The sequence below is a fragment of the Gobio gobio genome, assembly GCF_949357685.1.
Source record: "Gobio gobio genome assembly, chromosome: 15".
Classification (NCBI taxonomy): Eukaryota; Metazoa; Chordata; class Actinopteri; order Cypriniformes; family Gobionidae; genus Gobio; species Gobio gobio.
In genome coordinates, this window is record NC_137108.1 from 33,891,746 (window position 1) to 33,905,110 (window position 13,365).

The following is a 13,365-nucleotide window of genomic DNA, read 5'->3' on the forward strand; positions in this document are numbered from 1 at the left end:
CTCTTCATTTTTCTTGCGACACTCAGATGAATGATTTCCTTCTCCTTAAGTCTCTTCCGTTTAGCTGTGCGTCAGTCAAATATCTCCCTATGGCCTTTAGACAAAATATATCTTTATCATTATACTGCTGATGTTTGAAACTCAGTGTGAGTTAGAGCTTGACACTCTGCCCAGTTTGTCTAACCCCACATGGTCATTCTACCCTCAGTCACCAAAAATAGCATCAACAAACACTGACGAACCAGATGCCTATGAATATGTTTCATTACGTTTGACTCATCTATAAATATACATAGTACAGCGAACATGCAATTAAAGATGATAAACAAAGCAAGCAAAATATCTAATCAGCAGCTAATGCAACAAATGTTTTCATTTAATTCGGATAATGAAGCACACTAACATTGCTAACATTTGCTGAATTTTCAGCTTTAAAATGCTGAAATAACAGTTCAACAGCACTGGGACTTTTCCCGGTTTGTATTACTCAGCCTTTGGGCGTTTTTGTCAGAGTGTGCTTTAGTGGTGGTGAAGGTTTAGTGACTCTTTCTTTAGGTTACATCAATGCACCAGTAGATGGTGAGAAGTGACTGTCTTTATAAGTAATTCATTAGAATCATTCGATCAACCAATTTGTTTAAACCAAGCATGCCGGACATGTCTTGAAAAGTGAAGCCAAAACGTCTCGATCGCCCCCAGTATAGCTCATGAACCTGCCCTCTCCATGTATTCCAATGGGATGCGAGATAAACTAAACAAACCAAATTACACTTCAAATACATATTTTCCACAGATGGCTTCTGTCATTTTCAGTAATCTGTATGACGCTGATGTAAGTTCAAGTGTTCGTTTTTTAAAAATAAGTTTGGTTTTTGGTTGATGTCACGATTAACAGTTTCTCTGAGCGAAGTTGTCACTGGAGCACCAACTGACTTTTTTCTGGATTTTTGAGCTTATTTCACACAGACTTGAGTTGTTCTGCAGTAAACTGTACTAACAGATACCACGGGAGTGTGGGTGGGGTTGATATCGCGACACTATTTCCTGCTCTCTACTGCGCAGACTCAGGTCCCGAGTTCACTACTGCGCAGACGCAAGTCCCAAATCAGCGCAAGATATCAGTGCCATATTGGGACATTGGCAGCTTCACTTTTCTTCAATGGAAGGTTGTGAAGGGGCGTCGTCCATCTTTTTTTACAGTCTATTGTTTAAACGCTGAATCATTTGAAAAAGAAACAAGTGTCCATCTTGTTGAGTCGTTGAATCATTCACTCAATCAATTTGTTCACAAACATTGTTTGTGTCCGAATGCTTAGGCAGCTGACTTGTTTCCATGCTGCCCTATCAGGCAATGACTGCAGGCAGCGTTTGCGCACAAAGGTACCTCACAAAACTGATTTTGGACTTCTGAGGCAGCGTAACGGTTTAACGATCTACAGCAAAATAGAGAGAGCTTTTGTTGAAATATTTAATTACTACAATAGAAATGACTCACTAGAAATTAGATCAAAATTGGAAAAAGTTGGTCAAAAATGTACATTTAAACACAAACTGACCACCTACCACAACTTTCATGCGGCATATTTATTTTTTTGCTCAACTGTCACGGGATGGAACGCACAGAATTTTGAGATATCAAAGCCTGTGAAGGACACATCTATTCTTCCTTAAAAAAATCGACTAGATGAAGACATGTAGACATGATGTGACACGTTCATTGGATTCGGACGTGCCTTGTTGCCTTGTTGCCTTCCTACCTTCGTAAGCAGCATTTTTCAGCTTTCGGACGCAGCCATTGATTCATTCTGGAACGAAACAACACTACTGTATAGCTAGGAGACTGGGCTTCATTTAAAACTATTTTCACTGGCGGAGTAAAAAACAGACATTGGCAGTCTTGTGTCTAAGTTACGCAGTATTAAGGGAGAGCTTTTATGCAAAATTAACTTTTACATGGTAAATGTGTGTTGGCAGTGTGTGTACACAACCAAATAAAATCCATCCACTCCTCTCCACAACTTTTTGAAATTCCCATAAATCATAAGAACAAGATTTGGAGATTCTAGTAAATGTGACATCATATGCTTAGGTCCCGCCCACAACTGCTGACGGGCTCTGCCCTATTAGCATAGACCTCGCCCTGAGTGAGCTGTACACAGTCCGCCATGTTTATCCCTTTTGCCAGAGCATTTAACAGCAGCATTCAAGTAAGAAATGTATTCTTATTAAAGCTACTAAAGTTATTCAATCAAGAGCAGTGTTCTTTTGTTGTTTGGTTCATACTAACAGCATATTTAGCTGTAGGTACTGTATTAAGCTGCTTTCACTTTAATAATACCCCCATCTAATATACACATGCGATTTCTTTCCTTGCTGTTTATGTTCACAGACATAACCGAATGTGTTTATGTGAACTTTGTGTGTTTTTTTCCATAACCATGACAGTTTAAGCACAATAAGACATGAAAGAGAACTAAATACTCGTGGGACGCGCCGTCTGACCTCCAGCTTTCTGTGTGCGTGCTTCGGATGCGTGCAAAACCATAAACTTTCATGATGATGAAGAACTGCAATGTCACGTGAGCGTGACCGTGATAAAGAGGATAATCAAAACCAAACAGATGTTTTAGTTTTTGGCAGATTATCCAAGCCATGAGATGTAAAGGCTCCGCCTTCATCTGGAAAGCGGGGTGGGGAGCAGCAGCTCATTTGCATTTAAAGATGCACGCATGAAAACAGCATGTTTTTCCGATCTGTGACACCAAAAACTTATATTCATCTTGCAAAAATAATCTGGGGACATAATAGGTTCCCTTTAACTTCTTGTCTATTTAATTGTATTTAAACCGACCAATACTAAGTCGGTACTGAAATTTAAAAAATATGACACTTTTAGCACAATCGTAAACACCTCTGACTGGCCATTGTGCTCATGCGCTCATCAAATATGTCTGTGATTGGCTACAATGACCAGCGGTTCAAAAACATGTTGTAAATGTACATCAATGACACTTTTCACAGAGCGCTTATACAGATACACATGGGAATGTTTGAATGCAGGTGCCTATCAGCCTACCGGTGGATGAAGCCTGCTTGTGCTTTCAGATGCTCCTGTTCCCGCTTTCAAAACACTTTCAAACATTTCCGTTTGCTTTCAAACGCTCCCGTGCGTTGAACATTGTAGCCAAACGCAGACACGTCCGATGAGCGCGTAAGCACAATGGCCAGTCAGAGGTGTTTATGATTCCAGCTCAACAGCGCTCAAATTTTTTTAATTTCAGTACCGACTTGGTATCGCAGTCGGTACTTTTGATAACACTAAGGGGGACACTTTCTGTTTGGTGTGATCATTGTCAATTGCCATGTAGCAATGTTTGAAGCACAGCTCACACAAAAGTCACTTTCAAACAGCTTTCTGTTGGTCAACATTGCAAATATGAATAATCATCTGAATCATCTGCGTAGGGACACTCAAGACAATTTGCTATTGTACTGTTTGAATCACGGCTACTGCTGCTTCTGGTAGGCTGTTCCAAACACAGGCAATGCAATGTTTAAAACCCCAGTGGGGGTTTGGAGATTTCAGAAGTGAGGTGAAACAAGAAGTCTCTATATCAGAGACAATTTCTCCTTCCTCAAAAATGTAATGAAAAAATAATCCACAGTACATGAATAAAACGACACAAATTTTATGAAATATGACTATTCAAAGTGTATAAATAACTGATTTTTAAGTGGCACTGTCCAACATTGACACCAGTGGTTAAAGTTGCGTCGAGAGTGTCTCTTTCGCCTCCCCCACTGATTTTTAAGAGACTCCCTAAAGTGTGTGGTGGGTTTGGTGATGGGTAATTGAGAATGAATGGGGAAAAGTCATGTTGTCTGATTGAATAATTGTGTTAATGTGACAATTAACTAAAAAATAAGTAAACAACTCACCCACTTAGATATCACTGCTTTATGTCACATCACATTCAAACTTGAATGACTTTTAGCGTTTTGTTTTAGTGAGCAATCAGTTTGGTGAAAATGTGTCAACTGGAGCATGAATTTACATTAAAAAAGGACTTTGCCTCCTCATTTCTGAAAATCACTGTACGCCACTGATCTTTATGCACAAATTCGACTGCACAATCCACCTAGAAGGTCCGCCCCCTTCCTGCTGTTCAAACTGACTATACTGTTTCCATTCCACGTTTATGTCCATGTAGCAAAATGCAAGTTGATTTCATTATATTAACTTTCTAATTTTGTTTTAAATATCAAAATACTAAAAATGACAATTATGTACACATAAGACGAGCTACATTATGTTACCGAAATGAGTGTACATTTCAAAATGGGAGGGGAACTAATGAGTCAGCACATTAAAGAGATTGCTGGCACGTCGACTGAAAGCTGAACGCTGCATACAAAATAATACTGAATGGTTTAAATAAACTCATATTCAGCACAGGAGGATCACATGGATGGAAACCAAAGAAAAGCTTTTTAAGCATGTGAATTTGTCCTGAGCATTGCAGTTGAATTGCTTATCTCTGCTTAAATTGACATGTTCTGATTACCCATGCTCCTCTGAGACAGATGTGGGTGTGTCAGAGCGCTTAGGAGCTTGGGACACCTGCCACAAACACAGACCTTTTGTGATGCTGATCAGGACTGTTTGAAAGCCATTGATTTAAGAGCCCAGATAGAAACACAATGTGCCATATTTCAAAGAGACACGGTTTACATTTCAACATGAGTCGTTTTTAAAAGCTTTTCAAATACTGTTTACTCTCAATATCACATGCACTCAATGCAAAAAGCTTGTTGAATCGTGTGTCCATTTTGTGTCCGATTTCTACTAATTCCTTTTACTACTAGAGGTCTGAGTAAACAACATGCATATTTGTCAATCTGTGTTTTTTTTTCTCTACATGACACAATAAGACATCGAGTTTTAAACTTATATCAAAGGGGTCGGACGTCGGTATCAAATGCTTCACCTAATGTTCTTGGTGACATCCTCACCTTTGACCTATGAATGAGGCATGTATAATTCAGCAGAGGTGAATCTGAGAGGCAATGAAAGTGTACTGGGGCTGCCGAAACGATTCCAGGCCACATGCTACTCAACCTCATTTGGAGGTTGATTACTTTAGCCTTGGAGTGCACTTCCTATCCTATCAACACTAAATAATGTACAGTAAACTTACAGTTAGTAGACAAAAGGTTATAGAGTATGTTGTTAAAATACCTTGGCATTCAAAATAATATAAAATCGATAGATAGATAGATAGATAGATAGATAGATAGATAGATAGATAGATAGATAGATAGATAGATAGATAGATAGATAGATAGATAGATAGATAGATAGATAGAATAGGTGTAGCAAATATGTATTTTATAGATGCTGTAAGTTTACTTAGTGTTGATAGATTTGCTTATCTATCTATATCTTAAAATGTCCATCTATCCTTCATATGAGTGTGTGTGTGTGTGTGTGTGTGTGTGTGTGTGTGTGTGTGTGTGTGTGTGTGTGTGTGTGTGTGTGTGTGTGTGTGTGTGTGTGTGTGTGTGTGTGTGTGTGTGTGTGTGTGTGTGTGTGTGTGTGTGTAGCTATATGGGTTAGTTTTATGAAATAATTGGTATATTTATCCATATATATGGTATTTATCAACAAGGCTATGTGTTTCATACCAAATAAATGGCTTTCCAAACAAATTACTTGGAAGAGTGTGATAAATAGTCTGTTTCCTTTCAGGCCATACAGTGGACGGAAGCCATGTTCTCTGTTCATTCTGGTGTCTCTCTGCTCAGTGACAGACCCACTGTGAAATGAGGGCCCATTAGTCACAGGGCAATTCCATATCTCCATTTCACAATACTGGCACCAAAACAGCACCACAGACCTTTCTAACCCATCCAGTGGTGGATGACCTTTGAGGAATGATGATGGGCCATTACGTGTATAGGTGAACAGATGGTGTAGGTATATTTGATAGGCATAAACAAGGCAAAGAAAGGTGTAATCTTAACCTGAACCAACTTACATTCGAGATGTTTCTTTTTAGGTGCCATCACCTCGTGCGTGGTCGCTTTACACACCGCACGAGCCACCTCGGATCCCGTGAGGCTGTACTGCGCCGCGGCGATGCGGTCCGTCAAAGTCTGACCCGACATCTTTCTTCTCTCGCGGAATCAAACGCCCTTACTCCCGTAGAAAGAGACGCGTCGAGTTGCTCCAAAGCGTCCAAAAGGATGAGGCCCTTTAAAATGGATTCTCGGCCGCAATTTGCGATATTAATATGATGTTCTTGTTATAAGACCAAGCTTAGATATAGTCTTTACCATGGATGATGAGCAACGGACATACCTAAGGCAATACTAAAACATATAGAGCGAGACTTCGTGTTTACTAAAATATAAATTTCAGGTCAACGCCTGCGCTGTGTATTCCCCTCGTGGGGATGCGGGAGATGCGTAACGAGTATTTCAACCGCAAATAGTTCTTAAAAAGAGAAAACGGTGAGCTTGATTATTATAAAAGACAATTTTTTTTATAAATTCCTAAAAGATATTCCTCGTTATTTCCACTTTGAATTGGAAGAGGCTGTTAACGATGATGCTCGGCTCGAACAGTCGTCCTTCTCTCCTCCTCCAGATCAAGGATTAATCTTCCCGACAAACCCCGCTGGATGTGCAGTCACCCAAACCTTCAAACGGCTTGCGTTGTTCTCCTCATCTCTAAAAAACGCTCGCCTGACTTTTCATTCACCCCGTGGCTATGTCCAGCTTCGGACAACTGCTGAACAAGGAGGATGAAACGCAGCGATAACGGGAAGCCGCGGTCCCTGCTGGACTCAATATTTATTTATTTGTCCTATCACTCCGCCCACACGCATGAGTCAGGTCACACGTCATTAAAAACCCAGATTGCGTTTTACTATCTGCGCCCCATGTAAATGTGCTGTTTTATTGCTATGGTAACTAGTAGTGGGGATTTTGATTCCTCTAGGTCGGAGAATCGAATCTTTTCACTCAGTCCACTCAAAATATCCGTTCAGGCGCTGATATCCGTGGTTAAAATGTACGTGTGTATAACAAGGGACTGTTCAAGAATGTGCAGGCATCATCATTTTCTTCAAGTTCCTTCAACTGCTTGATATAACTTTTATTTGGTTATAAACACAACAATGTCACATTGAAAAAAATTAGTTATAAATAATGGTATTCTCCATTCTTTTTATAAATTCATAATCTCATTCTCATTACATTATGGCTTAAGTCAAGAGTTTTAAAGCAGAAATAACGAGAACTATTCAATCACTAAACAGATTCATTCAAAATACCCATTTATGAACGAATCTTTAAAGTGAATGAATCGTTCTCTAGTTGAACAATTCACAAACCCACCTGACACATTGCCATAAACGTGCAACACATCTCTGGCTTAAAATAAATAAAGGCTTATTTCGTTACTTTTGTTCATTTAGATCACTGTTTAAAGAAGAAAAACAGCTGTAGAGCAAGTGGAACATGTCTGATTTATTTCCTATCTCTCTCACTCTGATATGCAATAGACTTTTTCCATAATAGCTTTGATCCTTTTCAAAGCAACATTACTTTTAACTATCCACCCATATGCATTGTTTTTTTCTTACGAGAAAGGTTTTTTGTTGAAACATTTGAAATCTAACCCAAAAGGAAACAAATATTAGTGCAAGTTTGATTGGTTAGTTGAGACACGAGGTCTGCTACAAGACATGAGGGAATTCACTAATGTTTTAAATTCACATGATATGTCTCTTTTATTAGGCAAGTCACCACAATATGGAATGGCACAGTATAATCATACTATCCTATGGGCTCAAACAAATTAAAGAATTCATCACAGCTGGCCATTATTTACAAGTAAAAGAATTTAAATTAAATAGTAAAGCTTTTCGGGGAAAATACATTAATTAGAAATGCAAAAAAATTTACAAACTTCTTTTTTTTTTTTGTTCTCTTCCATTTTTTTTAAAAGGTGAGGTGTTAGTGTTTTTTCTTAATAGTTTCACGTTTTGTTCATGTCAAGTCACGTTTTTATGAGTCCCTCAAGGAAGTCCTTCTCAACCATTTCCTCAATGTTCTGTCTGGCCCGGCTCCAGAAGACTTTCTGGCTCTCCAACTTGCCATCCTTGCTAGGGAAAGGGCCGTCTCCGGGAGTAGGGCTGTGATATGGTCCTGAGCGGCTGTTGCCTTTACTGCTGAACACCTGACTGAGAAGGTTGAAGAAAGGGAGGAGCTGCTCCATGCTGCGGATCACATAAAGGGTGAGCAGGAGCTGTCCGGGCTCCCAGGACAGAGTGCGTGTGGAGCAGTCTTCCTCTGGATTTTTCTAGAGTTAATGGAGACATTCCCATGAGGGTAAAGAACATCCTAGGCTTAGGGGCATTAGTAAATCTACTGAATAGTCTATAAATGTTATAGGTCCTATGCTAATCATGTGGAATGAACCTCTATTAAAACAAGGCAACAATTGGACAGAATAGATTTCCATAGATTAAGTGTATATTGTGGTTGTATTACCTTGGCCCTTTTTCTCAGCAGCTTGGCCAGTCTGACAACATAGGGCTTGAACTCTCTCTGATGAGTCCCCTGTCTGCGGACCTCCAGACCAGAGTCATCAGAGGCTTCAGGGACAAAAGCCCAGCGATACCTGTGGCACAGTGTATTATTATTTCCTTCTAATTAATTATGCTCAATATTTGTAATTAATTAAGTCAAGTCACCTTTATTTACATAACGCTTTTTTTACAATGCCGGTTGTTTCAAAGCATGAATTTGTTTTGGCTGTACAGCCGCTCTGGAGAAAACGGTGATGTTATCCAGCTCATTTCAATTATCATATAGTCATATAGATCATATATATTTTAATACAACTCTGATTGTATTCGTCTGAAAGAAGAATGCCATATACACCTAGGATGGCGAGTAAATTATGGGATAATTTTTGGGCAGACTATCCCTTTAAGTTGTGTTTGATGTTTGCTATATTCAGTAAGTGTACTTTCTTGGAGCAGATCAAATAAAAAGGGAGTTCATATCTGACTGCTTGTATTCATTGACAAAAATGTAGCGATGTGCAGTAATATTGAAAATTGCATCGTGATAATTAATCGAATCGTTGACATGATAATTGTAATTGAATTGAATCGTGAAACCAGACGATTCACACCCATAGTGAACACACACCCAGAGCAGTGGGCAGGCATTTTTTGCTGGGAGCGAATGGGGGTAAGGAGCCTAGTTCAGTTATGGGTAATGAGAGTGGAAGAAAGTGCTGTTCATTCACTCCCCGGTACTGAGACTCAAACCCACAACCTTTGGTTTACAAGTCTGACTCTCTAACCATTAGGCCACAACTGCCTTGAGTTACTTCCTTGTACTAAAATACATTTCAAACATTATTATGTAAAAACACCCACATCTGGAACTGAGGCAGACTCTCCGATGGCAGAGCGAGGGCCAGGTCCAGCAGCTTGCAGGCAGACAGGTAGAGGTTGAGCCAGCGCTGGCTGTTGTAGGAGGTAGAGAATCCATTGCCCCCTGAGTATGTTGTCTCGAGCCCTGCAACAGAGGGGGCTGAGGTCCTGGAGAGAGGCCAGAGACCACATTCATCAGTATTCAACATGTACAAAATCGCCCATGGTCTTAAATGGAGCCAGATTTTACTTTTCGAACAAAAGCTAAAAGATCAAACAGATAAATGGATACCTGGTGATGTCCTCATCTGCAGTGAGTTCTTGTTCCATGAGTAAGAACACCTGAACCTGTGGGAAGAAACAAGCAAGCCTAAAGAACATGGTTGATTCTAAAAGAATGAGACAAAAAAGGTCCACCAAATAAGTATTCCCCACCAGATTCTCCCTGAGAACTTCTGTTATTTCACCATTAAGGCCAAGAACTTTGTGAGATGTTGCTTGTGATTATTTGTAATATGTAAATGTGTGAGGTGTGTCATATCCTCACCAACTCAGTGATCATAGTGGGCCAGAGTGAGGTCAGGTGCTGGGGGGACATGCGCAGTAGAAGCACTCTGAAGAAGAGGAAGACCTGAGCATGGAGGATGGGCACTTGAGGGAGTCGTAGGCTCTCCACAAGACGCTCTGAAATGACATTGTGGGAAAAGTTAAGGACTGTGTATAGCGAGTTGAGAATCTCATTGACAGCGGTAACATTTCCTCTGAAATAGAAGAGCAACAAATAGAGCAGAAAAAATTGTGATCTACTCAATAGTGTAGCACGACTCAAGTGGTTTAATTATGACCCTTTAATAGTATTTATAGCTTCTAACATTAAACAGGTAGTGTGACTATGAGGAACTCAGATGTACATCATTGCTTACGTTGCACTACTGGCACTACTTACTATTGTCCACTACTTGCAGCCGGGCTCTGTACCAAATCAAGTTTAAACGTTCTGAACAGAAACACTCATTTGAAATTATTTTGAACCATTGCATGTGTCGTTATATTATTAATATTTTTCCAAAATTAAGTTTAAATGGAGTTTAAAGTCCCTGTAAAGTAAAAATTAAATATAAAAATATGTGTTCTGAGTTTGTCACACCACAGACAAATGTGTTATTAAACACCCAGCCAAATTTGAATCATAAAAAAATCCGCGAAGTAAATAAAATAGCTTATCGAGGTCTTGAAAAAATTAGCAGCATTCTCTGCTCTCAAATGCTGGGGGCGTGTCCGCTGTCGGCGCCGAAACCACACCCACTCGCGGGAAAGCTGCCGTAAGCACACAAGACAAGGTTCACGTACTGCATCAGATGTCGGCAGAACGGGAGGATGAAGGACCGGGCGGGAGATAATCGGTTCGGCCCCATTCTGCAGTGGATTATCAGTGAATCCCAGTAGTCTCCGATGAAATTTTGTAAAACTATCCGACGTAAAGTCACTGCAGAGGCAGGTGATGGTGGTGATCCTCAGCTCTCCATCAAGGTAGCTGTTCAAAAAATTAATCCACCTCTTCTTGATAGCATCGTTTCTGTTTTGTAAGTTATAGGCTGTAGTTACTCCCGATCGAGCAGGCGAACTGATGCAAATGTGCTCTAGTTATGATAGTGTTGGGGGAGGGGCCAGGCTCAGTGGCTCCAGTGCGTCAGAGCCACCATTTTAGCCCCGCCCAAAAAATCCTGAACACAGCAATGGTGAAAAACTGTTTAACGGTCCAACTTCACAATTGACCTATCGGTAAGCCCCGCCCCCCCTAATTACTGTTGCTAACTCGGACAACTCGGAGTTGCTAAATCTTACAATGTACAGCTGTCAGTGTGAAAACCTTATCCCAAGATGTTTTTGGACACAGAATGTAGAGTATACCCCGTCCGAATGATGGCCAAACTTTACTGATGGTTTATGAAGTTTATTACATAGTTTTTCACTCAAAAAAATCATCGTAAGAGCTGAACAAACAAACAAAGCATAAGAAGTGCGCATTAACGTCTCATTCACAGACCCTCTCTCTCTAGCCCTCTCTCCGTGGCATTACCATTAACATGCACAGCAAATTACACAAAAACACTCACAGTAAACAAACATATACACAGACCTTATGCCTTTTCGGGGGTGCAGTTAACTGGTAAACTTTGTATCTGCAAAACAACTCCGATAAACTGCGTGCGAGATCTCCCTTTCATTACCTGTAGACTATAATACCCATCAAAATAGGAGTCCCCCTTATAAGACAGATAATGCAGACCTTTAAACATATCTAAACTCACAGAAATAAAATGGGAATAAAATAAATATGGTGAGAGATTAATTTGGAAGCGATGGTTTACAGATCTCAATGCAAACGGGAGAAGCCTCTTGTTACGATCGCAAATGATAACATCCAGGATCAACACTGTTCATGTACCGCAGGGTAAGATTACATAAATTCACATTTAATCAGTTTAATATGGAGAGATGCACTGAAATGTAGACCTTCGTGTTTCTGATCTACACCGTTGCATGAGAACAGTTAGTTATAGTTAGTGGGTTTGTTAGCAGGGAATTACTAACTTTAATAGTAACTTAATAAGAGTATGACAACCAGAAAATCCTCTCAGGATCCCTGAAATCAGTGTTGCAGTACCTCAGGCACGACGTTTACCATTTTTGTAGCATAAACACCATAAAACCGATGACAGCTTCGGATTTTCCAATGTTTCTCTATGGCGCTGAAACCTAAAGATGTCCGAGTTCCGGTCCCAGCGCAACTGATACTCAACTGCCATTGGCACATCGGTGTTCGATGGGAGGGGATTACCGATAGGTCAATTCAGTACTACACAGTCTTTGTAACATGTTTCAGCAATACATTTCTAACATTTATAATGTGTTTAGAAACAAATCTCAGAAATGCCTTTACAGGGACTTGAGGGACCAGTGAATGTCAAAGATTTGTGTTTAGTCCGTCATTAGAATGGTCGCATCTGAGTCAGTAAGTGCATCACATTAAAGGGTTAGTTCACCCAAAAATGAAAATTCTGTCATTAATTACTCACCCTCATGTCGTTGGACACCCGTAAGACCTCCGTTCATATTCGGAACACAAATTAAGATATTTTAGTTGAAAGCTGATGGCTGAGAAAGGCTTCACACAGGCCTCCATTGGCATTCAGTACATTGACACTTCCAAGATCCATGAAAGGCACTTAAAACGTCGTTACAAAGTCTATCTCACCACAGTGGCTCTACAATAATCATACAATGCGACGACAATAGTTTTTGTGCGCAAAAAAAAATCAAAATAACACCTTTATCCAACTTGTTCTCGACTTCCGTGTGTGCCTCCACGACGCATGCGCGAGAATATGACGTAGCGCCGGTGTTCGGCTATCCATGAAATACACACTTAGGCCCCATTTTGAGCACTACGCCGAGACCTAAAGCACGATCAATGTAGAATCCAACAGCTGAGACACGCGCGTCTTCCTCTGCTCGTAAACAAATCGCTTCTGGGTCATATGTCCGAACGCCGGATCTGCGTCATATTCTCGCGCATGCGTCGTGGAGGCATACACGGAAGTCGAGAACAAGTTGGATAAAGGTGTTATTTTGATTTTTTTTTGCGCACAAAAACTATTGTCGTCGCATCGTAAGATTATTGTAGAGCCACTGTGGTGAGATAGACTTTGTAACGACGTTTTAAGTGCCTTTCATGGATCTTGGAAGTGTCAATGTACTGAATGCCAATGGAGGCCTGATTGAAGCCTTTCTCAGCCATCAGCTTTCAACTAAAATATCTCCATTTGTGTTCCGAATATGAACGGAGGACTTACGGGTGTCCAACGACATGAGGGTGAGTAATTAATGACAGAATTTTCATTTTTGG

At 40.3% G+C, this 13,365-nt stretch overlaps 2 protein-coding genes across 4 annotated transcripts in view; both read right to left on the bottom strand.

Moving 5' to 3' along the window:
- snap91a (synaptosome associated protein 91a) overlaps positions 1 to 6,875 on the bottom strand; it is a 73,169-nt gene extending 66,294 nt beyond the window's left edge. Inside the window, exon 1 of the mRNA XM_079836593.1 lies at positions 6,039 to 6,875. Coding sequence (XP_079692719.1) covers positions 6,039 to 6,168 — 130 coding nt within the window. The 5' untranslated portion in view covers positions 6,169 to 6,875. The remainder of the gene's footprint in view (positions 1 to 6,038) is intronic.
- A 255-nt stretch (positions 6,876 to 7,130) lies between these two features.
- Positions 7,131 to 13,365, bottom strand: part of dop1a (DOP1 leucine zipper like protein A) — a 29,540-nt gene continuing 23,305 nt past the window's right edge. For 2 of the 3 annotated variants that reach the window (XM_079836205.1, XM_079836204.1), the window contains 5 exons: positions 10,003 to 10,139; positions 9,748 to 9,803; positions 9,459 to 9,623; positions 8,560 to 8,689; positions 7,131 to 8,368 (listed from right to left, as the gene is read on the bottom strand). In XM_079836205.1, the coding sequence (XP_079692331.1) occupies positions 8,066 to 8,368; positions 8,560 to 8,689; positions 9,459 to 9,623; positions 9,748 to 9,803; positions 10,003 to 10,139 (791 nt within the window). In that variant the 3' untranslated portion in view covers positions 7,131 to 8,065. The remainder of the gene's footprint in view (positions 8,369 to 8,559; positions 8,690 to 9,458; positions 9,624 to 9,747; positions 9,804 to 10,002; positions 10,140 to 13,365) is intronic. The other variant, XR_013817994.1, reaches the window with a different exon arrangement.